The sequence below is a fragment of the Bubalus bubalis genome, chromosome 5 (assembly GCF_019923935.1).
Source record: "Bubalus bubalis isolate 160015118507 breed Murrah chromosome 5, NDDB_SH_1, whole genome shotgun sequence".
NCBI classification, from domain to species: Eukaryota; Metazoa; Chordata; class Mammalia; order Artiodactyla; family Bovidae; genus Bubalus; species Bubalus bubalis.
The window spans coordinates 105,257,738-105,285,050 of NC_059161.1; the positions used below are offsets into that span (position 1 = coordinate 105,257,738).

The 27,313-nt window shown below is 45.0% G+C and overlaps 1 protein-coding gene across 1 annotated transcript; it reads left to right on the top strand.

The window, feature by feature from the left end:
* Positions 1-688: 688 nt before the first annotated feature.
* On the top strand, positions 689-5,896 carry DBX1 (developing brain homeobox 1). The gene is made up of 4 exons (XM_006046244.4): positions 689-1,122; positions 1,751-1,852; positions 3,793-3,995; positions 4,393-5,896. Exons 1-4 carry the CDS (start codon positions 753-755, stop codon positions 4,753-4,755), a joined length of 1,038 nt encoding a protein of 345 aa, XP_006046306.1. The 5' UTR covers positions 689-752; the 3' UTR covers positions 4,756-5,896.
* The last annotated feature ends 21,417 nt before the right edge of the window (positions 5,897-27,313 follow it).

A 27,313-nucleotide genomic window follows, 5' to 3' on the forward strand; every position in this document is an offset into this window, starting at 1 on the left:
ATTTAACCCACCCCTCACAGCTGCTTTATGCCTCAGCTAGGGTAATGTATAGGGAGGGCAGAGACCGAAGAAGGAGTATATTTTTATGTTCATTGACTTGAAATTTTTCATTGCCCTCTGCACAAGGGGGGAGGATTATTTTACTGATTGCCTGGAGATGAGTTTCTATGAATATTTATTGATTTATTTTCCAGGCTCAGCAGGGGAGCTGCAAATAAATTTAGTGTGTTCTCTAAATAATTCCTTTTCTATAAGGCAAGATGTCATCTGAAACTTCTAAATAGGCATTTAATTAGCCCGGGTGTTGCTCCAGAACAAAAACTCCTGGCGAGAGCTTTGGGGGCGCACTGTATTGCAAAGAGGCGGTCGATACGCAGAATTGATGCGCGCCAGCCTTTGTTGCCGGCCCATTGTGCGGGCCATGCTTATGAAGACTAATCCAATCATAAATTGCACCCCTGCGCCAATCAGATCGCCCAGAGCCTCCGGCGAATGAAGCTCGAGTGGAGAACTTTGTTGAACTTCATTGTCAGAGCTGTCACTTTTCAAAGCGCTTTAACGGGCAGGCCACTATAAAACCATCACTGCGACGGGAGGACTACGGAGGACTCGCAGACGCCCAAGTAGGATCGTTCCTTAAAGACGTTTGCTAAGCCCAAGAGAGAGGGCACCACGGGGGTGGGAGGGGTGGGAAGTCAGGCATTTACCTCCTGGCCATTGGAAGAAGTTTTTCGGCCCGCCCTGCACCTAAAATGATGTTCCCTGGCCTCCTCGCGCCCCCCGCCGGGTACCCCAGCCTCTTGCGCCCCACACCCACCTTAACGCTGCCCCAGTCCCTGCAGTCGGCATTTTCCGGTCACTCGAGCTTCCTGGTGGAGGATCTGATCCGCATCAGCCGACCCCCCGCCTACCTGCCCCGAGGCAGCGTGCCCACCCCCAGCATGTCGCCCCCGAGGCCGGGGGCCCCTGCGGCTCTCACAGACACCGGGGCCTCGGACCTGGGCTCCCCGGGCCCGGGCAGCCGGCGGGGCGGCTCACCGCAGACCGCCGTCTCCCCTGCCAGCGAGCCCACGTTTCTGAAGTTTGGAGTGAACGCCATCCTTTCCTCGGCGCCCAGAACCGGTAAGTGAAAGCAAAACGCTGAGGGCTGTTCTGTCCTGGCCTCAGTTTTCCTTATGCAGCGGGTACCCACGCACACAGCAGCGCACACACTTAACACAAGATCCCCGAGGACCCAGGTCAAGCAATGTGACACGTAGGTCCAGACGATTCCCAGAAAGAAAAGCCGCCAGGTTCGCCCCATCCTCAGAATGAATGTGAACACCTGCAGTTTGAGCGCGCACAGTACCTGGTGCAAGGAAATCGAGCGCACGCCCCTGGGTCTCTGCGTTTCTGCCCTCCAGCTTCTGGAAGCCCGTTTCTTAAACCCAAGACAACATATTTACTAGCTTAACAAGTATTGTGGGTCTGCAATTCTTTTCTCCCCCGCTCCAGTTCTACCCATCTTGTTTGCGCCTAGGATGACATTGGGGGGAGGGGGGTAAGCGACTGTGGGGACTATGGGGAGAGTTCCACAGATGAGACAGTGTTAGGGAAACATTTATTTTACTCTTTCATTGAGGAAGAAGCCTTTGAAACCAGCCTAAGATGTAATCATGTCATGTATTCACTGTCCTGTACAATAATTAGGTGACCTAATCAAATTCACTTTCTGTCTCCCTCCTTCTGTTCCTCCTTCCCTCACTCCTAGAAACGTCTCCCACCTTGCTCCAGAGTGTCCCTCCCAAGACCTTTGCCTTTCCCTACTTTGAAGGCTCTTTCCAGCCTTTCATCAGATCTTCTTATTTCCCAGGTAAGTCTCGTCCCCCTTCCTTTCAGGAGGCTGGAGTCACCCCAGCCCCACCCCATCGCTCCCTGCCCCTAAGCCATATTTCTCCGTCCACCCCACGGGGTTACGCTCTGGTTCAGAGGTTGCGAGACGTACAACATTCACGAATCCGTCGCGCCAATTTGATGCCCTATTTAGCACAAGCAGTGACTGCTTGACACTTTGCACCAATTCCCTGCTCTACAAATTAGCAGGAATTGTCATGGTCCCAATTTGAGGCGGTTCCCTTCCCGGCGCGGAGCTGTTGGCATCCCTTCACGCCGCCGTTTTCCCACAGAGTCAGCGCACTTGGCCACGATTCCCCACAAAGGTTTCAGCACCATGACCAATTGGTCAGCTCCTCCAGGCAGCCACACACAGACCAGCCCTCGCCCCTCCGAGCCGCGGAGAGACACCTACCAGCCGGGGCTAATTTCTCTTTAAAACTCATTCAGGGCTTCGGGCTTTTCACAAGACCACATGGGGTGCCCTCTTGTGTGGGATGCCTGGGGTCGCCCAGGGGGAGGGGGACCAGATCCTCCCACACCCCCAACCCTCTATTTCCAGGCCGACTTCCCAAATCATACCCTCCCCCCACCGCCAAACCGTTTTAAAGACCGTAGAACTCGTAAAATTGGAAGTCGGAGGGAGGTCCATAATTGGGTCCCAGTTTAAAGGAGAAACACCTTAAGCAGGTTCCACGAAGTTTTCATCCTGCAATCCCAGTGATGACTCAAAACTCTACAGCTGGTCAAGACTGAGGAGACTGGAACTCTTATAAAGGGAAGGGAGACTGGGTATGGTCGGTGGGGGGTGAGTAAAACCTCGACAGCACTTCCCAATAACAGCGAAAGAAACACGCAACTGATTTTTGAAAGGGGGAGAGAGAATTCACCAACCGCCCCCCCGCCCCCCACCATTCATGCTGTTGCTGCTAATGGAATTTGCTCCCTTTCTCCCCCAGCTCAATGCTCTAACAAAAACAACCCGAGCTTTATAAATAGCTTTTCATGTCCATTTAATGAAAATGATTCGGGGAAGAGAAGCCTCTGCCATCAGTATTCTCCCAATGGTCTTGGCCTGCAGTTGTGTTTAGTTTGAAAGTGTAAATCTCTTTTGTCCCAGTAATATATGGCTTTCGCTGCTTGTCCTCAGTCTTTTTCTGTTAGTTCATTACTACACAATTACCATTCACGCTTCATTAGAGTCTCTGTTTCTTTTGGGTTTTTTTTTTTTTTTTTTCTCTCCCTTAAAGCGAAACTCTCCCCCACCCCCCCACCCCCGCCTTTTATCATGCCAAAACCCATTGGGAAGCGGTCAATGTGCTAATTAGCTGCCACTTTTCATGTATTCGGGCCGAATTCTTTACGTTTTGCGGGTTAGGGGAGGAAAGATTAATATAAAAAAGATGAATACTGATTGGATTTTTCCAAAAATAAAAAAATCCAAAGCGGATTTTCTCCTAACAAATCAGTAAAGCACCTCATTTTCATCCAAAGAATGCAAAAGCCACCAATGTGCTAAAAGCTTAGGGGGAAAACCCAAGGGGCCTCGGCTGGCTATTTTATTTTTACTTTTGTAACTTACTTTTTTTTTCTCCTGCTATATTAGCTGATGCACACATGTTTGGTTTCCCTGAGACCGCTGAATGGAAAAACGAAACAGGCTATCGTAGGGGTTGTTTTCTGTGTTTCCGTGGTTTTACCTAATCCGGGTTCGCACGGTTGACAGGGAAAGTTATTTGGGCGGAAAGCGCCTTTCACTCTCGCAGGTTTGTAGGTTCGTAGCCTATTCTCCAGGGGGAAAAAAAGGAGAGCTTTAAAGAGACGAAGGATCAGAAAGGAAAACCAAAGGAAGCCGCAAAGGAGGGGCGGACGGGGCAGGACACCGCCCACTCACTCACCTAGCACTCCTGGCCTCCGCAGCGTCCTCCAGCGTCGTGCCCATCCCGGGGACCTTCTCCTGGCCACTGGCCTCCCGCGGCAAGCCTCGCAGGGGCATGCTGCGTCGAGCCGTGTTTTCCGACGTGCAGCGCAAGGCGCTGGAGAAGATGTTCCAGAAGCAGAAGTACATCAGCAAGCCGGACCGCAAGAAGCTGGCTGCCAAGTTGGGCTTGAAAGACTCACAGGTGAGGGCGGTCTCCCCGTAGCCCCTCCCGCCAGGCATGGTCCAAATGGGAGGGTTCTCGGAAACCGTTTAGGTCCCAGTGTACAGATGTGGTCAGGACTAGAGAGGATGGAAGGGGCGAGAGCCGGCTTCGCGGAGGCTCCTCGCGATAGATAGCCACTCTCCCTGCCCCGTCTCTCCTGGGCTCAGCATCGACCCCACCCCCGCCCACCTCGGCCAGGTACCCTAAGACCCGGCGAGAGATGCGTGAAGTGGGTGGCGGGGATGAGATTGGGGGCTGAATGGAAAGTGCCACGTGGCGTCCCAACTCACTTTAAGCGGTGGGGAGCTGGCAAAGATGGTGGCGGGGGCTCCGCGCTAACCTCCCCTCTCCCCTGCTCTCACCCCTTTGGCCCCAGGTGAAAATCTGGTTTCAGAACCGACGCATGAAGTGGCGGAACTCCAAGGAACGCGAGCTCCTGTCTAGCGGGGGCTGCCGCGAGCAGACCCTTCCCACCAAACTCAACCCGCACCCGGACCTCAGCGACGTGGGCCAGAAGGGTCCCGGGGACGATGACGACGAGGAGGACGAGGGCCCCGGCAGCCCCCGCCCCCGCCTGGTCTATCACGCGGCCCCCGCCGACCCTCGGCACCTGCGGGACCCGCGGCTGGAAGCGCCGCTGCCCACCTCGCCCGCGCGCTCGGGCAGCCCTGACAAAGCTTCGGACTTCTCCGACTCCGAGGACGACGACGAGGGCGAGGAGGAGATCACGGTGTCTTAGAAGCCCCCGCGCCCCCCCGGGGTACTGATTACGAGTGCTTTGAAACTGGAGAGGTGGGATTCGGTGCGTGTTCACTCGGCCCGCTGCCGCTCGCTGCTGCAGAAGTCACCTTGTCCGAGGGCACCCTGGCCCCTTCCGTTACCCCAAACGACACTTCTTTCCCCTACACCCCTCCCTCAACAGCCCTCTCCGCACAAGTTAAATTTAGGTCTTGGTCCCAGCCTTAACTCTTCCACAAGGGGTCCTGTCTATCGTGTTTTATTGCAAGCTATTTTAAACACAAGTAGAGGTGTTCACTCCTACAGCCTGGCTTAAGCTGTGTGCCAGGCGCTACTGGCTGCAGCAGCAGCAACCTTGTAAGAAAGCCTGTATGAAGGAGGAAACCGAGACAGGATATCTCACAATATCAAGCCTGTAACTTCAAGACCCCTGACTTCCCAGACCCCTCTACATCCCCATCTTAGATAGCAACCACATCCTAGCCAACTCCAAACTCTGGTGACCCAGTCTTCTATAGCAATGGCCTTAGAAAGCTCAAGAACTAAAAAAAAAAAAAAAAAAAAAAAACCACCCCACAAACCTGTGCCTTCTGGTCTAAGGTACTGCATAAACACTGAATCTTTTCCATGTGTCCTATTCCCAGTGCTCTCTGGGCAAAGAAGTGAGATCTCTAAATGGGAGGAAAAGTCAAGCTGTATTTCTGTCTGTGTGTTTTAAAGTATTTTCTTTACTCTTTCAGCATCTATGGTATATGCACCAAGCATTCTCCCTTATGCCCTTTTATTATGACTGGGGGTGTTTCACTGAGCATTGGGCCTGAGGTGAACAGATAGAGACCCACAAGCCTCTTTGATTTTTTTTTTCATGGAACTTTGCTGTCTTTGCACAGCTTTTATGAACTGTACACTATTTTGTACATGTGTATGGATATTTTATACCAAGGTTATTATGAATGATATAAAGAACTGACTAGATTTCCTCTCTCTTTTTTACAATGCTTTTTAAACTTTAAAAAGGTAGCTGTTTAATTGCATAACTTATGAAGAAATTACTTATTTTGTATTTTTACTGTGTACAAATTTTTATATATGTATATATGTATTAAATGAAAAATGCCAAATAAAAAGTAGAATGGACACAATGATCAAGCAATATCGCTAACTCACAGATTGTTAAAGCTATTCCAGTCTGAGGAATGGAGCTATTATGGTCCAAGGGCTGCTGGAATTTACAGAAGGTATGCTCATATTCCAGAGGGACAGGCACATGTCTAAAGCACCCAATTAGTTAGAGGTCAAGCTAGGACTAGAAGCCATTTTTGACTCCCAGGCCAGTGCCTTTTCTGCTTCCCTGAACCATTGTTGTGTTAGTTGGTCAGTTACCAACTCTTTGCCACCCCATGGACTATAGCCCACCAGGCTCTTCTATCCATGGGATTTTCCAGGCAAGAATACTGGAGTAGGTAGCCATTTCCTTCTCCAGGGGATCTTCCTGACCCAGGGATCGAACCTGTGTCTCCTGCATTGCAGGCAGATTCTTTACCATCTGACCCACCAGGGAAGCCCTACCATAAAATAGCCAAATTCACTATGGTTACAAGTAAAATAGCTCCAGTGAAGTAACACCAACAAATTGAGTCTGGAGTCATCCTTCTCCCCTACTCTGGGGACTGAACTGATAGACTAAAATAAATCAATGAAAGTCACTTTAAATGGTTCAAGTTTGCAATGGTTTTTCTTTCCCTCCTTGAAGGCATATTTTCCTAGTCCTCAGGAAAGCTTGAAGCTGGCTTTGATTTTTGTGTAGGAACTGATTTTATTAGCAATATCATCTACAGGCAGTACTAGGGAACCTGATACAGGTTCTGGGGCTCCCCACTGAAATTAAGTTCTTTCAAGATGGACTGTCAGCAACAATGATTTATTTAACCAGCAACCAGTGAATAGCACCAGTTAGAACACTGGCAAAGGCTCTGTGCCCTTGGAGAGACTGATCTCTGCCACATGGGTCACACAGACACACAGTTGGTTATTATGCTAACATATACTCTGACAAAAGTGAAGTGTCAAAGCTGAAGCTCCAATACTTTGGCCACCTCATGTGAAGAACTGACTCATTTGAAAAGACCCCGATGCTGAGAAAGATTGAGGGTGGGAGGAGAAAGAGACGACAGAGTATGAGGTGGTTGGATGGCATCACTGACTCAATGGACATGAGTTTGGGTAAACTCTAGGAGTTGGTGATGGACAGGGAGGCCTGGTGCACTGTAGTCCATGGGGTCACAAAGAGTCGGACACGACTGAGTGACTGAACTGAACTGAACTGATACTCCGACAGCCTGGAAAGAAGTTGTCAAGCTTAAATTTCAGTAGTTTGTATTATATTTGAAATTTGAATATATTTTATTCTCAACTCTCTTTTCAGAAAAAAAAAAAAAACAAGCCCCCTCCATGCTAAGGTTAGGATATTCTCCCCTGCTGGGCCCATGCGTGACACTGGGGATCACTTCAGTGCCATGGGAATTTGGAGCAAAACTGATCTTAACTATCATAATTATCTTACTTCAAGAAATATCCCACATTTCCCCCTCAACACATATGAAAATGTTAGCATGGTGTCCTGCATACAGTAGGCATGCAATTTTTCAGACCAGAAACCCTTTCTGCTCTGAATAATTCAGGCTATTTTCTCCTTTTCTCTGCTGTTGCCTGGAGGGATATCTAGAGATGGAATCTTGACCAGAAATGGCCCACCTTTCCCTCTCTGCCAGTTCAAGCCTGCAGTTATTACTTACAGTCAAGAACTATTTGCCAGCATGGGGATGGATTCATGTCTACATCAAAGTAGTCTAGCGGCACACCCATGTGCATACCAGCATTATCTTTAATAGTCAAGAGGTATTCGTGTTCACATCACTCCCATTATTCACAACAGCTTTTGCAACCCAAATATCTATCAATGGATAAATAGAGAAAAAGTGGTATACACACACAATGGAATATTATTCCACTTTAAAAAGGAAAGGAGTCCTGTCACATGTTCTCATGTCAACATGAATAAATTTTAAGAACATTATGCCAAGTGAAATAAGCTAGGAGTAAAAAGGCAAATACCATATCATCATACTTATATGAGGTATCTAATATAGCCACATTCATAAAAACAAAAAGTAAAATTACAGTTGAAGAGCTGGGGTCATAGGGAAATAGGGAGTTGTTCAATAGGTACAGAATTTCAGTAATATTTCAGTATTGGAAAAATAACTCACATGTTCGAAGATTTAAAATTCCAGTAATGGTCAAAATTATGGCAGACAAGTGAAAAAACTTGAGGTAAGAAATATGTGTGTGTGTGCATGTGTGTGTGTATGTGTGTGTGATGTGGTTTGCAGGATCTCAGTTTCCTCTCCAGCGACTGAACTGATGCCAGGACAGTAAAAGCCCAGAGTCTTAACCACTAGGCTACCAGGGAAGTCCCTGAGGTAAGCAATATTATCATAAGGCCATGTAAAATTCAAACCAAAGAGTATTCTGTGATGTAAATAAAGTTTTTTTCTATGTTAATAAAAGTTAACTTTTGGGGTAAGCAGCCCTAGGTGACCTCTAAAAATGATGTGCTATTCACTTGACCCAGAATACCCCACAAAATCAAGCAAAGCAGAGGTTCAAATCCTTGTGTTCCCTTTAAGAACATTCATGAAACCGCCCATGTCCTTAAGGGTATCTGAAAAGTCACCAAGTATCTGAAGGATGTCACTCTACAGAAGTGACATGTGCCATTCCATTGTCGGTAGGTTGGAGTTGGTAGGTGTGCACAGGCCAAGCAGTGGGGCTGGACACAGGGTCTGTGGCCCAGAAAGAGCGCTGGATTTTTACTGCACATGCTAAAAAATGCAGAGAGTAAAGCTGGACTGAAGGGCTTAGATGTAGATTCTCTGCTTATTGAGCACATCCAGGTGAACAAAGGCCACAAAATAGGGGCTCACGGTAGGATTAACCTGTACTTGAGCTCTCCCTGCCACACTGAAACGATCCTAACTGAAAAAGAACAGACTGTTCCTAAACCAGAAGAGGAGGCTACACAGAAGAAAAAGATTCCAGAAGAAACGGAAGAAAAAAAACTTACAGTCCGGGAATAATGTCGCAAAAAATAAATGCAAATGAAATTTAAAAATAAAATAAAAGCTAAGACAATCCAGAAAAGGAAAAAAAAATACTCTGGAATTTTTTTTTTTTTTTTAATGTATGCTATTCCTCTACATGCACAAAGTTTTACTTCCTGAGGATTACAAATGGCACATTTTGGCTCTAAGTAACTCCTTTAGCAGAACTTCACAAGGGTGAGTACCTAGTGTTACGCATAGTCCCTAACACATATTAGGTGTTTGATATGTGTTGAGTACATAAATAAATTAAAAGGAGGGATGGAGACCCTCTAGAGTCTAAACCATATGTCTGAAAGCTCTAAATCTTTCAAATGAGTTGAAGGGCTGCTGCTGCTGCTGCTGCTAAGTCGCTTCAGTCGTGTACCGACTCTGTGCGACCCCATAGACAGCAGCCCACCAGGCTCCCCCGTCCCTGGGATTCTCTAGGCAAGAACACTGGAGTGGGTTGCCATTTCCTTCTCCAGTGCATGAAAGTGAAAAGTGAAAGTGAAGTCACTCAGTCGTGTCCGACTCTTAGCGATCCCATGGACTGTAGCCCACCAGGCTCCTCCATCCATGGGATTTTCCAGGCAAGAGTACTGGAGTGGGGTACCATTTAATAAAGTAAAAGAAAAACACTAAATTAACTGGTCAGATGTGTTTTTAAAAACCAAACCAATTACTTCAGTCCAAAAGACTAAAATAGTTATAAACTGAAGAATAGTAAATACTAACAGGAAAATTTTTGTTTTGTTTTGTTTTGTTTTGAGCACCTGTGACAGGCATGCATTCTGCTAGGGGCCTTACACATTAGTGCTTCTCAAACTTTAAGGAGCATAAGATCACCTGGGGATCTCATTAAAATACGGATCATGATTCAGAGTATTTAGCATTGCTAACTCCTGTTAAGGGCTTACCTGACAGCTCAGTTGGTAAAGAATCTGCCTGCCATGAAGAAAAGCCCAGTTCGATTCCTAGGTTGGGAAAATCCACTGGAGAAGGGATAGGTTACCCACTCCAGTATTCTTGGGCTTCCCTGGTGTCTCAGCCGGTAAAGAATCTGCCCACAATACGGGAGACTTGGGTTCGATCCCTGAGTTGGGAAGATCCCCTGAAGAAGGGGAAAGGCCCCCACTCCAGTATTCTGGCCTGGAGAATTCCAAGGACTGTATAACCCATGGGGTCGCAAAGAGTCAGACACGACTGAGCAACTTTCACTCACCCTTGTTAGTCCACAGATCACACTTTAGCAAAGATTTACAAGAAGTTTTATCCTCACAGTAACCCGTCTAACTTAGAAATTATTATCCCACATTACAGACGGATAAACCGAGGCCAGGAGTTTTTGGTAATTTCCCCCTGCTTACCTCAGCCAGAATCCAAATTCAGGTGCCTCTAACATGAATACACCATCCTGCTTCCTTGACTAAACCGGTAAAAACTCATTTAACCAAACTCCAACCAACAGGTACACTTAATAGAGTTTTAGGCTTTTTAATATTCTGCAGTTATAAGAAAAAAAATTAATGGCTATTTAAAAACTTTTCTTATCCACCCAAATCTCTCTTATCACTAGCCCTACTCCCTGAACCTAAACCAGTGATCCTCAAACTGCAGTGCCTTACAGTAGCCTTTACACTGTTAAAAATCATTGAACATCTAACAGATTTTTTTTTGTTTCTGTGTGTTTTATCTATTAATACTTTTGGTGTAAGAAATTAAGACTGAGAAAAAATTTAAATGTTTATTGTGCTTGCTGTGAAGTCACTTCAGTGGGAACAACTCTGTGACCCTATGGACTGTGTGGCCCACCAGGCTCCTCTGCCCATGGGATTCTCCAGGTAAGAATACTCGAGTGTTACCCGGCCTTCCTCCAGGGAATCTTAGAGTAACAAATGGAAGTAATAAATGCTTATTACTTCATTTTAAAACAATTTTGTTAAATAGTCATATAAACACCATATTTTAAAAAGATAAATATTGAAATATACAAAACAAAAAAGTTAGAAGAGTGACACTTTAGATTACTGCAAAGCTTTTTAATGATTGGCTTTATAGGAGACAGCTGAATTATCTATTGCTACAATCTGTTGCAATAGGAAGAAAACTTGGCTTCATAGAAATACGCAATTGGAAAAGGAGAAGTATTTGATTAACCTTATGTGACTATGGCTCTTCTTTGATACAATAACAGCAAAACTGGACAAGCACTATTTTTTAAAGGTTAGTAGCAATTTGAAATCCAAATTCCTTTCGGGATTTCCCTAGCGGTCGGTGGATACAAATCTGCCTACTGGGGACATGGGTTTGATCCCTGGTCCACGAAGATCCCACATGCCATGGAGCAACTGAAGCCCTCGTGCCACAACTACTGAGCCTGAGCTCTAGAGCCTGCGCTCTGCAACAAGAGAAGCCATCGCAATGAGAGGCCTGGGCGCTGCAGCTAGAGAGTAGCCCCTATGCACAGCAATGAAGACCCGGCACAGCCAAAAATAAAATAAATCTTTAAAAAAATGGAGTCTTGGGGACTTCCCTGGTGGTCCAGTGGCTAGGACTCCATGCTCTCAAAGCAGGGGGCCTGAGTTCGATCCCTGGTCAGAGAGCTAGATGCCACATGTCACAACTAAGACCCAGTACAGCCAAATAAATATAAATAAATATTTTTAAAAAATGAAGTCTCACGAAAAACGTGGCTATTTAACCGCACAAGTGCTTTTCCTTAAATAACCATCACATTTCGGGATGTAGCAGAAATGCTTCATGCACACTTCCCCTGTCATCATACAAGGCACTAAAAGGATTATAAGCATTGGAATTTGATAACATTAATTATTTTTCCTGCCCCACCAAGCACATTCTTAATGGAAACTGGCTGTCTTTGGGCAAAAGACAGCAGAGAAAGCAATGACCACTGGCGTAGTTTAGCACCCCTGCCTCGATTTGTGCCAGGGTGCCAGCACTTCTACCAACAACCAGCTTTGAGCTGTCACTAAAAACGTCAAGGTGGTAGTTGAATAAAACCTAAGATTCAAAAAGGTATTCAACACTTTAAATATTTCAGCAACCTTTATGTCTGTTGTCAAGCATTTCCAGATATTCTTTGATGATTATCTGTTTTGAATACTAAGTAATACAGAACAGGATGTCTGGGCAGTTGTGCAGATCTATCCATTTTCAAAGCAAAAGTACAGTTTTGCAGATGATTTATTAACTCTGTCTTTGATGAGTTACTCTATCATTGGAAATGGGCACCATCATGATTTCTTTTACTGACTGTTCATCCAGCAGGTGTTCAGCATTGTCGGCTTTACAGGGTTTTAATTAGTCTCTCAGCGGTAGAGGGTAGTTCCTTAGCTAATGCAAGACGCTAAGTTACTCAGTGAGTTACTCCAGTGGCCTTTCTGTTTCTAGTCTGAAAATCTGTAACAAACTGTTCTTAATTTTCAAACAGTGTCTTTTGTTTTTGTTTTAAAAAGGCAATTCAGTTCCTTTCTTTATAGTCTGAATGATTGATCTCAGAATGATGTACAATTTAATTGGAACCATACTACTATTCCCAAATGGTCTGTTGTATAAAACTAGAAAGGTCAAATATTACAAAATTAACTTTTACCATATTTTCTTTCTTTTTCTACTGTTTCATCCAATTTTCATGTTTGTTTTTGTGGGAAATGGGAGTAGTATATTCCTGCCTTTCTTGAACTTCCTATATGTCAGTTTTATCGGTTTTAGCATCTTCAGAAGTAGACAGTGCAGCGATGGACTGAGAAAGTGACTCTTTTAGTCTCCATTTCAAAAGTCAACAAATTCACCCTTAAATATAAGAAAAATATATTGCACATTTTCTTTTATTTTAAAATAAAATATAAAATTATAAAATAATAGTAGTTTTGGCAGAATCTTACAGAGTGGAATATTTTCCAAAAATTTAAAAATATTATTGCTAAACAAGACAACCACCTGTACTTCTTATGTTTCTGCATAGATGCAAGGAAAATATGGGAATTTCAAAACAGCAATTTACTGGATGATAATAAGGTTACAGACGTCATAGCAGGTATAACTGAAGGCAGCTGTAAAAGCACAACAGAAGTACTGAGAAAAAAACTAAGTTAATCACTAAACATGTACATAAATCTAAATTCACCACCTTAGAAAATTCTAAGAAACACAAGACTCCCATTAGCCGTGAGGAGACACCACGGCACATGCAGCCTCTGTTGTACAGAAAATCCCACTGTGTGGCTATGGGAGGCTCTCGGGGGTGCCCAAGGGACCCACATCACACTTGGAGAGTTCATCCTTTAAACACACAAAGTGTTTTACTAGAGGAGAGATGGAAAGGAACTACCGGGTGGGGTCAAAAAGCTTGTTCAGGCTTTTCCATAAGATCGTACAGAAAAACCCGAGTGAAATTTTTGGCCAACCTAATATTTGGCTAAGCTCAACCACCCCCACTTAAAAACTCAGATGCAACCCCAGCTGGTGCCTTCCCCAGGTCTTCAGTTCGCTCACTCCTCTGTCAATTCTTCCCTTCCCTCCAGGAATCCTCGATCCATCTTCAGCCCATCTTTCTCACTAGCACCTCCCTATCAGCATAGATACGTGACGTTCCCTGCAATGTGCCCTGAAAAATCTCGTTCCTCTTCTGTCCCCCTCTAGCTACTGCCAGATGTCTCTCAGGCCCTCAAGCTGGAGAAGCCTCATCCCTGGGCTCGTCACCCTCTGTATTTCTCTTAACGTAGATGTTTCCCAAGGTTTTTATCCTTAGTCCTTGATGCCACTTCCTTTACAAGTTACTCCAGCGATCTCCCCCTCTCTCTGGTTTGATGGGGCACCTGAGAGAGTCAATTCCCAGGGAAGTTGATAAGAAGTCCAGGGTTCCCCAGGAGGAGATAGGGGTGTGGAGTTCTCAAGGAGGAGAAAAGGACAAACCTTTTTTTCTACATTGCTTTGTCTTAGTCAATATGAGAATGTATCCTGCTCGAGGACATGTTTCTCCTTAACAAGAAACTTCTGACTACTCCTGTCATCTTAAAATGTAAGTTGTGGGAGTGGGTCTAGCAAGATCTTTACAACCTTGAGACATTCTTTTGACTTATTGTAAAACCAGTTAAAAAGTATATAGCTCCCTTGCTAAGACTAGACAGTGGGGGCACTGTCCGTCCCCCTTCTGATGTCTATGTCAGCTTTCTTTGTTCCTTTTTCACTTTAATAAAACTCTGCTACACAAAAGCTCTTGTGTGATCAAGCCTGGTCCCTGGTCCCGAAGCTAAATCTTCTTCTTTGGAGATCACAAATCCAACATCTTTCACCATAAGCTATCACACCCCAACCTGGCACTCAGACATCTCTCTCCTCAGCTCCAGACACAGACAGCCAGCAGTCTTTGGATACCTGCCCTCAGGTATCCTAAGAACCTGTTAAATTCCACCATGCCCAGGACCACGGGCATATTTTCTAGTTGCAACACTCCATTCAAACAAAGCAAAAACAAAACAACAATTAAAAAACTTCACCAAAGTCTTGCCCATAACTCCAAGAAAGCCTTCATTTCTCTTGCTCAAAAATTAGAGACAAGTGCCATTCCCGATCTCTTCCTCTCATCCATTCCATACAAGGGATCAACCTCCAAGGTGTGTCCTGGTATGTAAGTCCTTGAGAGATTTTCTACTGTTCCTTCCATTCTCACTGCCTCTGTCTTAAATAAAAGCTATTATTATTGTTGCTGTTACTGTTGGTTATTTCAGAGGATCGTACTCTGTGCTACATGTGGTGATTAGCATTTTATGTACATTATTTCCTTTAATCCACCATGACTATTTTAAATCCCATTTTACAGATGAGGGAACAGACTCATAGATCTTCCTGGTTATCCCCTTTTTTCAGCATTGAGATCATCTGAGAATGTTTTGTGGAGAAATCTGCCCCAAGTCTTGAAGGATGGTATGATTTTTATGGCGTAGGAAGAGGAAACCATATAGAGGGAAGAATGTGGCTCGGTGTGTTTGTAGTCAGTGATGTTAAGGTGTTTTTATTCAGTGGCAATGAACTGAAACAAGCAGTCCCTGAGTAAAACATTTCCAAAATGCCTTGCTCCCTTTCTTTAAATATAAAAGAATAACCACAATGGCTACTAAGTCCTAGTATGCAGGGCATATTGCTAACGCTTTCATTTACTTTGCAACTAACCTTTACTACAAACCCCCATGGAAGCATCAATACCTGCATGCAAAGAACAAGAAAATGAGGGTGTATAACTTTCACCTAATTACTGAGATGGCAGAGACTCCAGCACAATCTCTTTCCACTAAGGGCAGCGGCACCATAGAACCAAGTCTCCGCTCCTTCTCCTCACTCCACTAATAATCGCAGCCTCTACGTAGGGTCCTGCAGGTAGATTTTCATGCTTTCTTTTAAAAAGTGTCTTTAGCTGGAGACCCACAGTCTGAATTTGGAAAGATGATGTTAAATAACTATAAAAAGATTTTTCTATTATCTTCCAATTAAAAACAAATAAATTAATAAAAAAAAAAAGATTTTTATGGAACCTACCTGGCTGTCCAGTGGTTAAGACTCCACACTCCCAATGCAGGGGGCACAGGTTCGATCCCTGGTTGGGGAACTAAGATCCTTGCATGCTGTATGGTGTGGCTTAAAACACAAAAAAGAAATGGTTTTCCTGGCAAAGATCTGTAAGCCTGCAAACTTATGCTCTCAAAAAAAAAAAAAAAAAAATTGTTTCCCTGTTTTTACATTTGTGTTTTTTTTTTTTTTTTAATGACTTTGATGTTGATGCAAAAACAATCCCAACCAGGGGAAAGATGGGGAGTAGGGATAAACTGGGAGTTTGGACTTGACATACACTTGTGCTTGGTCATTCAGTTGTGTCCCACTCTCTGCTCTCTGTGACCCCATGGGCCGCAGCCCACCAGGCTTCTCTGTCCATGGGGATTCTCCAGGCAAGAATACTGGAGTGGGTTGCTATGCCCTCCTTCAGGGAATCTTCCCAATCCAGGGATCGAACCCAGGTCTCCCACATTGCAGGCAGATTCTTTACCATCTGACCTACCAGGGAAGCCCATACTACTATATTTATATATACACATACTACTATATTTAAAATACATAATCAACAAGAACCTACTGTATAGCACAGGAAACTCAATATTCTCTAATAACCTAAATGGGAAAACAATTTGAAAAAGAATAGATACATGTATAACTAGAACTAAATCACTTTGCTAAACACAGAAACAAATATAACATTGTAAATTAACTATACTTTCATAGAAAATTTTTAAAAAACATTTAAACAACAAACAAGCAAAACGATCCCAATCAAATATGATCCCAGGACAGAAAAAGGACAGTAGGTAAAACTAAGGCAATCTGAATAGAGCATTGATTTTAGTTGATAATAATAATAATATACCAATATCACTTTTTAACTGTGACAAATGTACCATAGTGAGATGCTGACATTAGGGAAGATAAGTGATGATACAGGAACTCTGTACTATTCTTGCAGCTTTGTAGATATCTAAAACTATCCGCCAATAAATTATTTCTTTTAAAAAAAATCCAATGTGTTTGTATAGATGTGTTGTGAAGGAGAAAACAGGACCACATTCTTTACAGTTTAAACAGCAGAAGTACTATTACAGTAAGGTGATTATTAAAAGGAAAAGCGAAGTTTCAATTCTTTCTTTGGTAATCCACACAACAAAAGTGTGTACCCCACCCCCCTGCCCAAACCCAGTGGGGCTGATGATTCTATTATTTAACCCACTCATCCCTACTCCCCCTTCCAAGCCCCCCACCATCATAGTAATGCCTCCTGGAATTCTTTTTGGCACCAACATCTTGTTTTAGGAACATGTTTAGACTGTGATTAAAAGAGGATTATTTACACCACGTAGGCATCCAGCGCAAAGGCCACCTCCTGCACTTTTCTTAACTTTTCTGTAAATACCACACCCCAGCCATCACCAGCAAACTAAGCCAAGCAGATCAAGGGGCAAGGGAGGGAAGGTTTTATTGTTCTTAGCAAAAAACTTTCATTTCAGCTAGCAGCTGCCACTAAACTCCTCATTCTTAATTCAAAAGGACTCATTTACTGGAACTGATGGTGTACGTAGAGCTAAAATTTGTATGCCAAGAAAACCCTCCATTTACAGCTGTATAATGGGAGGAAATGACCAGGAATCAACAGTTATTATTAACAAGGCCTTGGACAGACCAGTTTACAGAGGCCTACTTTACATACAGGTATTTGAGAAAGTAGGTTCTCATTCTAAGTTCTCACATCATGTTTCCTCCACCTCCACAGCAAATTAACCCCTCACATTTGTTCATAGTTTAAAAAGTTGACCTTATTTCATCCCGTTTGATTTTCACTTCAATCCTATGAGATAATCAGGGCAGGCTTCATTTTCCGCATGTTCGCCATAGGCTCAGAAAGTTGATTGATTTCCCCAAGGTGGCACAGCCTGCAAGCAGTAAAGATGGTACTTGAACCAAAGTTGCTTAACTCTAAATCACGGTTCTTTCATTTAACAGGTATTTACTGAGTTCCTTCTGTGTGTCTGGATCTCTGGTTGCTCCTGAGGATGGACTGATACTTGAAACAAGCAGGGTCCTTGGTTCTGGAGCCAGCAGGAGAGGGAGAGACTGACCAAGTCAGTGAACAGATGTATATATAATTACAAATTGTGATGAGGGTTACAAGAGAAATAGAGTGCAAAGAGAGCTAAGGGAAAGCCTCTTTAAGGAGGTGACATTTTAGCAGGTACTAGTGGGGCACATCGGAGAAGGCAATGGCACCCCACTCCAGTACCCTTGCCTGGAAAATCCCATGGACAGAGGAGCCTGGTAGGCTGTGGTCCATGGGGTTGCTAAGAGTCAGACACGACTGAGCGACTTCACTTTCACTTTTCACTTTCATGCACTGGAGAAGGAAATGGCAACCCACTCCAGTGTTCTTGCCTGGAGAATCCCAGGGACAGGAGCCTGGTGGGCTGCCATCTATGGGGTCGCACAGAGTCTGACATGACTGAAGCAACTTAGCAGCAGCAGTGGGGCACATACTGTGGGAAGGATGCTCCAGATGACATATGACAGAGACAGCAAAGGGCTTGACGATGGAGAAAGGAATCAAGAGACATGCATCGGTGAAAAAGAAGTGGAGTCAGAGGATGCCCCTCACTTTGTAGGCCTGTTAAAGGGCTTCAATTTCATGCTACATAAGGCAGGAGTGTACTGAAGGGTTTTTAACACAGACTGATATGGCTTGACTTACGTTTTTTTAAAAAAAATCATACTGAACACTTGGTGAAAAATGGATCGAAGAATAAACTGGTTCTACCTCTAGGCAAGAGTGGAAGCAGAATGATCAGTTGGCAAAACTTAGAAATTATGGTGGGGGAATTCCCTGGAGGTCTCATGGTGAAAACTTGAAGCTTTCACAGCCGAGGTTGTGGGTTCAATCCCTGGTCAGGGAACTAAGATCTAGCAAGCCTCAGGGCCCAAAAGAATGACAACAACAAAAAAATTTAGCTCTGCCTACTCATTCAAAAAAGGAAAGAAAGAAACTGGTGCTGGAGAAGACTCTGGAGAGGCTCTTGGACTGCAAAGAGATCAAACCAGTCAATCCTAAAGGAAATCAACCCTGAATATTCATTGGAAGGACTGATACTGAAGCTGAAGTTCCAATACACCAATAGTTTGGCCACCTGATGTGAAAAGCCAACTCATTGGAAAAGACCCTGAGGCTGGGAAAGATTGAAGGCAGGAGAAGGGATGACAGAGGATGAGATAGTAGGATGGCATCACCGACTCAACAGACATGAGTTTGAGCAAGCTCTGAGAGATGGTGAAGGACAGGGAAGGCTGGCATGCTGCAGTCGGTGGGGTCACAGGGGGCTGGGCAAGACTTAGCGACTGAACAACAGCGGTGACTTGGACTAGGGGGTGACAGTGAGGGTGAAGAGAGGGTGAGGGCCAAAAGGATCCGCAAGCTGTAGGAATGAGTGAAGTATGGAAGGTGATGAGGACGAAGGAGTGAACTGTATTGTTTAGGGAAAAAAATCAGCCACAGACTCATACATGAATTCACTTGTGGGAAAGAAAGGTACACGTGTTAATAAAGAATCCAAAAGGGTATCTAACTTGAGCTAGGTCAATTTTGGATGTGAGAAAAATCCCAAATAACAAAGGTTTCACTGCCTCCTGTACAATATTATGAACCTCCATCCATAGTTTTGCAGGGACTCTGCCGACCAGATCTAATCCCTTGAAACTATTCGTCAACAGTATGCATATTCCTCTCCTGTATACAAGTTCTTTGGGGTTGGAACAGCATCTCAGGCCTTCTCGGTCTTTCTGTCTCCCTTAGTGGGCAGCTCCCACTTTAGGGTCTCTGATATAATGACTTATAATAAGAAATATATATTTGGTCTTTGTCCCCCTTTCTGACACAGAGTTCCTAAAACCCTCACAATCTCCTAAGTGGTGAGAGAGTGTCTTGATATCTATAACAAACACCTTTCAACCACATCCGAGTTTATGTTAATAAGGTGACTTCTGGAAAATACCTAAGAATGGGACCACAGGAACCAACCATGACAACTAAAAGATAGGAGCTACATGGACATGATCTTGCTGAAGTGTAAAAAAAAAAAAAAAAAAGGTAGGAGCTTTAATTTGGGGAGGGGAGAAGGGCTGGAGATTGAGTTCAATTACTAATAGCCAATGATTTAATCAATCAACTTATATAACAAAGCCTGCATAAAAGCCCAAAAGGAAGGGGTTCAGAAAGGTCCTAGGCTGGCAAAAAGCCTAGAAGATCCACACCCCTTTTTACATACCTTAGTCTGTGTATCTCTTCCATTTGGCTGTTCCTGAGTTGTATTCTTTTATAGTAAGTCAATAACCTAGTAAGTGGGGCTTCCCAAGTGGTGCAGTGGTAAAGAATCGGCCTACCTATGCATGAGACTTAGGTTTGATCCCTGGGTAGGAAAGATCTCCTGGAGTAGGAAATGGCAATCTGTTTCAGTATTCTTGCCTGGAAAATTCCATGGACAGAGGAGCCTGAAGGGCTACAGTCTGTGAGGTTGCAGAGTCAGACACAAATGAGCACACACACACTCTAATAAGCAAACTGGTTTCCTAAGTTCTGTGATCCACGCTAGCAAATCAATGGCAATCAAGGTGGGCGAGATGGGGACCTCTGATTTACAGCTGCTTGGTCAGAAACACAGCTGAAGACCTGCACTTGCAATTGGCACCTGAAGTCTTGCGGGGCTGAGACTTGCTCCTGGCAGCTGACATATCTGCAAGTGAATAGCATCAGAATTGAGTTGAATTTAAGGACTGCAAGCTGGCATCACATGGTTACTTCCTGTGGGAAAACACTCACCCATATTGGAGGGTCCCAGGCAAAGAACTGATGCTTTTGAACTGTGGTGCTGGAGAAGACTCTTGAGAGTTCCTTGGACTGCAAGGAGATCCAACCAATCCATCCTAAAGGAAATCAGTCCTGAATATTCATTGGAAGGAATGATGCTGAAGCTGAAGCTCCAATACTTTGACCACCTGATGTGAAAAGTCAGCTCATTAGAAAAGGCCCTGATGCCAGGAAAGATTGAAGGCAGGCAGAGAAGGGGAGCAGCTCATGGGGTTGCGAAGAGCTGGACACGACTGAGCGACTTCACTTTTACTTTTCACTTTCATGCATTGGAGAAGGAAATGGCAACCTACTCCAGTGTTCTTGTCTGGAGAATCCCAGGGACAGGAGCCTGGTGGGCTGCCATCTATGGGGTTGCACAGAGTCGGACAAGACTGACTTAGCAGCAGCAGCAGAGAAGGGGAACAACAGTGGAGGAGATGGCTGGATGGCATCACCAACTCAATGGACATGAGTTTGAGCAAGCTCCAGGAGATGGTGAAGGACAGGGAAGCCTGGTGTGCTGCAGTCCATGGGGTCGCCAAGAGTAGGACATGACTGAGTGACATGAACAACATATCACAACAACAAAGTGGACATGAACAACAAAGCGGCTGTTCTGGCAACCAAACTGCAGAAAGGAGCAAACAGGAGAAGGGTAGGTCTTTTTCTTTGAGGGAGTATCTCTGCAGTTGCACACACCAATTCCACTTCTCCATCTCAAGCCAGAACTCAGTCACACAGCTGCAGACACCTGTGTGGGAGGGAAACATTACCTAGCAAGGGCTTGCTGCCTAACACACATAGAAGCCAATACCATGAGAGAGTGAAGTCACTCAGTCGTGTCCGACTCTCAGCGACCCCATGGACTGCAGCCCACCAGGCTCCTTCGTCCATGGGATTTTCCAGGCAAGAGTACTGGAGTGGGTTGCCATTGCCAATACCATGGCACTGGCTTTTGAGAAAAGAAAAAGCTTGATTAGGAGGTCGACTCACTAAGAGACAGGAGGCCGGGACCAAAGCTGTCTGCCCTATCCAGGGTTAGGTGAATTTTGAACTTGGAAGCTGACTGGCTACTCTGCAATCAGTCCACCTATGGTAACAAAGCTACTTGTGCTGCTTCGAAGCAGGACTTTTTTTTATATTGGAAGGACTTCTTGCTTCCTAAAGAACTCGGGTGGCAACATTTCTATTCTTGAGTTCCCTAGAGAGAAGATTCTTGATTCTGGAATCATCCTGGAGACCTGGGCGGGGTGGGGGGGAGGGGTGGGGGGGGTGGCGGTCCCATCTTGCACATGCGCAGTGCTAGCTCCGAAGTGACTCCAGGTCTGATTAATCAACAGCCTATTTTTAAGGAAGCAAAACCAGTTGAAGCTGGTCAGTGCTTTATGTTTCCTAATCTAACTTCTGAGCAGTTAGATTACAGAAGATAAAGGGGAGAATGGATGGGGGGAGGGGGTGTGGGCAACTCACATGCTCTGCACTCCCCCCCACCAATAGTCCACGTACCTCTGAGGGGAAGCAGAAAGTGAAAGTGAAAGTGGCTCAGTTGTGTCTGTGTCTTTGCAACCCCATGGACATGGAATTCTCCAGGCCAAAATACTGGAGTGGGTAGCTTTTCCCGTCTCTAGGGGATCTTCCCAACCCAGGGATCAAACCCAGGTCTCCTGCATTGCAGGCCAATTCTTTACCAGCTGAGCCGCAAGGAAAGCCTGTAGGGAATTAGGTGATGGGTAATAAAAAGGGATGTGTTATGTTCCTCTTTTGGTTATGCCTGGCTTCATTTCTCTACCTTGGAAACATATTTGTGTTTTTTTTTTTTTTGAACCAAAGAGGGGTTGCAGAAGGAGGAGTGCTGGAACTGGGCAGAGCAGAAGGCACCCGCAAAGGAGATGGAAAGGGGGCAGCCCTCTTGGCAGGAGGAAAACCAGGAGAAGTAGTTTGTCCTAGAGTCAAAGAAGTATGAGGATGCCAATTCTCCCGAAACTTCTGAAAGGGCAGTAAAGATGAAAATAGAAACAACTTCACTAGACATAAATCAGGGACCCTGAGAAGACTGGTTTTAGTCAAGAGATGGTGATGTAAGCTAGATGGAAGTGAATTAAAGAAGAAATGCCCCTGAAACAGAGCCAATACACAAAACCTTGCTGTTTGATACAGAAGGCATTTCATTCAATGGAGAGAGAGTATGTACTTTGATGAAGGATGCTGGGACAACTGTGTCCAAAATCCTATACACTTTTCATCCTGAGCTCACATCTTATGCAAAAAGTGACGTGAATTGAAAACCCAAAACTTAAATGTGACATACAAAAATGTCAAATACTTAGAAAAATATATCTTTTTGTAGATGCACATAGATTTAGTAGAAGTTTAAGAACACAGCCAGAATACAAGCTCAATTTCTGCTTCCAAAGAGGGAGAAAGGGAAAGCGGAGCTGGGTGGAGGCAGTGTAAGGGACATGTTTTTAAGTCTGAAGGACACATAGCAGTGTTAATATTTGTAAATTCTCAGTTGTAACCACAAAGTTGATTGTACTATCCTTTGACCTTAAATATATTTAAACGTTTCTCAATGTCAAAATGTTAATAGGAGAAAGGAAGAGGAGCAACAGTTTAGGCAGTGTCTTAGTCTGGAGAAGGAAATGGCAACCCACTCCAGTATTCTTGCCTGGAGAATCCCATGGACGGAGGAGTTTGGTGGGCTACAGTCCATGGGTCGCAAAAAGTCGGACACGACTGAGCGACTTCACTTTCACTAGTCTGTTCAGGCTGTTACAACAAAAATGCCATTGACTGGGTGGCTTATAAACAACAGCAGTTATTTCTCACAGTTCCAGAGGCTGGACGTCTGAGATGAAGGTGCTGGCAGGGTTAGTGTCTTGTGAGGACCACCTCCAGGTATACAGTCATCTTCTCAAATGGAGAGGATGCCTTCTGCACCTGGAGGAAGTAGTGAAGGAGCTCTCTCAAGCCTCGGCTATAAAGGCACTAATCCCATTCATGAGGGCTCCACTCTCATGACCTCATCCCCTTCCCAAGGCTCCGCCTCCACATATCATCACCATGGGGACCAGGTCTCACACATGGACTCTCATGACCTCATCCCCTTCCCAAGGCTCCGCCTCCACATATCATCACCATGGGGACCAGGTCTCACACATGGACTCTCCTGACCTCATCCCCTTCCCAAGGCTCCGCCTCCACATATCATCACCATGGGGACCAGGTCTTGCATATGGATTTGGTGGCAGCAGGTAGGGTGGTGGGACACAGTCAGTCTATAGCAGTTAGTTTGTTTGTTTGTTTGTTTTTTAATTGAAATGGCATAACATAGCATTGAATGGAATGGAAAGTCTCAGTGTATTTTCCATGAGTAATATTTTATGAAATGTTTGTTTCTATTTCATATGTGTGTTTGTGTGACTGTATGTGTCCTAGTACATGTGTGTGAGTGTGGGTGATTGTGTGAGTGTATGTACTTACACACTCTGTGTGTATAAAGGACAGGGGTTGCTTTGTAAATTGTTTCTTACTATGGGTCATGATCAAAAAGTCCGAAAGTCCCAGGAGACAAGTATAGTCAAGTTTTTCAGTCAGGTTGGCTATAGAAAAAAGCAGAGCAATGGAACAGCTGTTGGAAAAGGGATGTGTTGTTAAGGGAGGTTCTTGGTTTGCCTTTTCCTTTGTTTTTTAAGTCTGCAGATTCTGGAGTATGTTTGTGGGTTGACAAAAGATACATCAGGAGAGAAGGAGGGAATTCCCTTGCAGGCCAGTGGTTAGGACTCTGTGCTTCCACTGCAGCAAGCTGCATTGCATAACCCACACCCCCACCCCCCAAAAAAGGGAAAAAAAGTTTGGTGATTAGGACTAGAGTTGGGGTGGGAGTGAAGATGAGAGGGAGGTACATGATTGAATGATGTTAGTCACACATCTAGCAGGCTCTGATGGGCACAGATCAGGTGTGTGTGTGGTGGGGGAGGATGCAGAGGAAGACACGGAACACGTTCCCATGCCTGGCACCCGATGCCAGGGCTCACAGTCTTTGTGATGTGACATGGCAGCCACTGAGCAAGTTGGCAAACAGGCAGGCAGGACAGGGCTCTGACAACAGGCGCTTCTGGAGTTCAGGTAAAAGACAAGGACCAGGAGTAATCTAGGTGGTGAAGCCTTCTCTGGGTGAAGGAACCTTGGGGTGAACTCAGGGATACATGCTGAATGGGGCCAAGGAGCGAGGGGGTATTAGGGAAAATGTGATTTCCCACAGAGGGGGAGTGGGGACAAAGAGGGAGTGAGTTTTGATAAAGCAAAGATGGGCACACTGCTTTGGATTCCAGTCTAGTGGCAGAGACTGGGATATGAAGGTGGACTTCTCTTATTTAAGGTCAAGTTTACAGGTAGACAGAGTAATAACATTTAAAATCTGCTTACTAGGTACTAGTCTACAAATAACCTATTTATTGCCTAAGTTATTCCTAATAACAACATTATAATGTAGATTTTATAATAAACTTAATTTTACGCTTACTGATGGGCTTCCCAGGTGGTACTAGCCGTAAAGAATCTGCCTACCAATGCAGGAGATGTAAGAGATGTGGGTTTGATCCCTGGGTCAGGAAGATCTCCTAGAGGAGGAAATGGCAACCCATTCTGGTATTCTTGCTTGGATAAAACTGAGGCTCGGAGGTCACACAACCAGCAAGTGACAGAGCAAAGTTTCAAACCTAAAGAGTCTTGTTCTAGAAGCCATACTCTCAACCTTTACTAGTTTATACCACCTCTGGTAGTGACAACACAAACAAGTCATCAAGTAGCTCATCTAGGATGTGAGCTTTTGACCAAAACAGCCTTTGATCAAACATCATGTTTCCTCTCGGAGAAGGCAATGGCACCCCACTCCAGTACTCTTGCCTGGAAAATCCCATGGATGGAGGAGCCTTGTGGGCTGCAGTCCATGGGGTCACTAAGGGTCGGACACACTGAGCGACTTCAATATCACTTTTCACTTTCATGCATTGGAGAAATGTAAACCCACTCCAGTGTTCTTGCTGCTGTCTAAGGGGTCACACAGAGTCGGACATGACTGAAATGACTTAGCAGCAGCAGCATGTTTCTTCATCAGGTGATCATGCCTGAAACTTAGGTTCTCTGGCATGGCTTATCATGCTCCATAGGTAGAGCATTGCATGCTAATAACTTTATACTTTCTTACCACCTTGAATCATCAGCTTCCCTCTCTCATTTCAAAGTCATCTCCCACTGAGAAAGAAGAGGTTTTCCTCTTAAATTCTTTTCAAGTTGTCTGCTTGGCAGTGTTTCCTGGAGCTATAATGACTCAACTCCTTCCAGCAGTCCTGAGGGTGACCTCTTATCTCTGTTGCTCATCATCACTTAGGACTCTTGTGTCCCTCTCCTCAACAGGATGCTGCCACTTCTCCATGGACCAGGCCATGCTTTCCTCATTGCCTTGTCTGTAGATTCTCCACCCCCACCATGCTTTTTGAAGCCTGGAACCATTAGAGAGACGACAGCTGTACACCAAACATAATGTTTCCCCTAGTCCATGGGAACGGGATAAAGGGCAGCCTAGAGATGGTTTGTCCATCAATACATCATCAACGCCATGCTCTTTTCATCCTTTTATTCAACCTTCCTTAGCACGTTGGCTTTTGAGGTTTTGGGTTTTTTTCCCCCAATGGTGGCAAGATGCCTGTTGTATTTCCAATCATCACCTCTTCACATGACAGCATCCACATACTCTGTCTCATTGGACAGAACTGGATCCAGGTCCATACCCAAACCCATCACTAATAAAGGAGCTGCCATTTTGGCTTTTGAACTGTGGTGTTGGAGAAGACTCTTGAGAGTCCCTTGGACTGCAAGAATGTCCAACCAGTCCATCCTAAAGGAAATCAGTCCTGAATATTCATTGGAAGGACTGATGCTGAAGCTGAAACTCCAATACTTTGGCCTCCTGATGTGAAGAACTGACTCATTTGAAAAGACCCTGATGCTGGGAAAGATTGAAGGCGGGAAGAGAAGGGGATGACAGAGGATGAGATGGCTGGATGGCATCAGCGACTCAATGGACATGAGTTTGAGTAAGCTCTGGGAGTTGGTGATGGACAGGGAGGCCAGGCGTGCTGCAGTCCATGGGGTCACAAAGAGTCGGACACAACTGAGTGACTGAACTGAACTGAACTGAATCATGGTTCACTTTCTGTGGTGGGGAACATTGTTGCCTGAATGAAGTTGGGGTTCTGTGAGTCAGAAGAAGAGTAGGATAATTATTGGGTGGACAACCACCAATGTCTTCTGCAGCATTTAAGAACTTAAATCCTTCACCTGTTTCCTAACCCTGTCCCTCAATTCCATCCCATCATTATATTTGGCCTCCCTTCAAAAGAGTCTCCCCTCCCCATCCCACCCCCAAAAGCCTCCCTCTTCATATATTAATCAGGAAGCCTTCCACTGAATTGTTTTGGAAAACCCTACTCTTTATCCCTAGGGAGTGGTCTCACTCCAGTTCAATCTACTTCTCCCCCTGTTTCATGTGATAGTTTCCCTCTCCCCAGAAGAGGGGGCTAAAGAGGGGGTAGCTGCATGACGTGGGGAGGGTGGTTGGACTCTGACTCCTAATGCAGACACTAACTCTCAGAGATGCAGTTTTAACTACTGGTCATAACTACTGATGACTTCGGGGACCAGGCAGGCGACACAAAGAGAAGGGGACCAGCACTGGTGAGCCGCAGGACGCAGAGCCCATCCCAAAGTCTGCTGCTCTTTCCAGCTGATTGTTTCCATTCGGGAATGAGGGTCAGACTGCCTGGGGGAAGCAGGAAATCTGGAATTTTAGTGCAATTTCCCATTTAAAACACAGGTGAGCAAATGCCTCCTCTCTTGCCCTGAAGCAGGATTCCCTTGTGGCTCAGCTGGTAAAGAATCTGCCCGCAATGTGGGAGACCTGG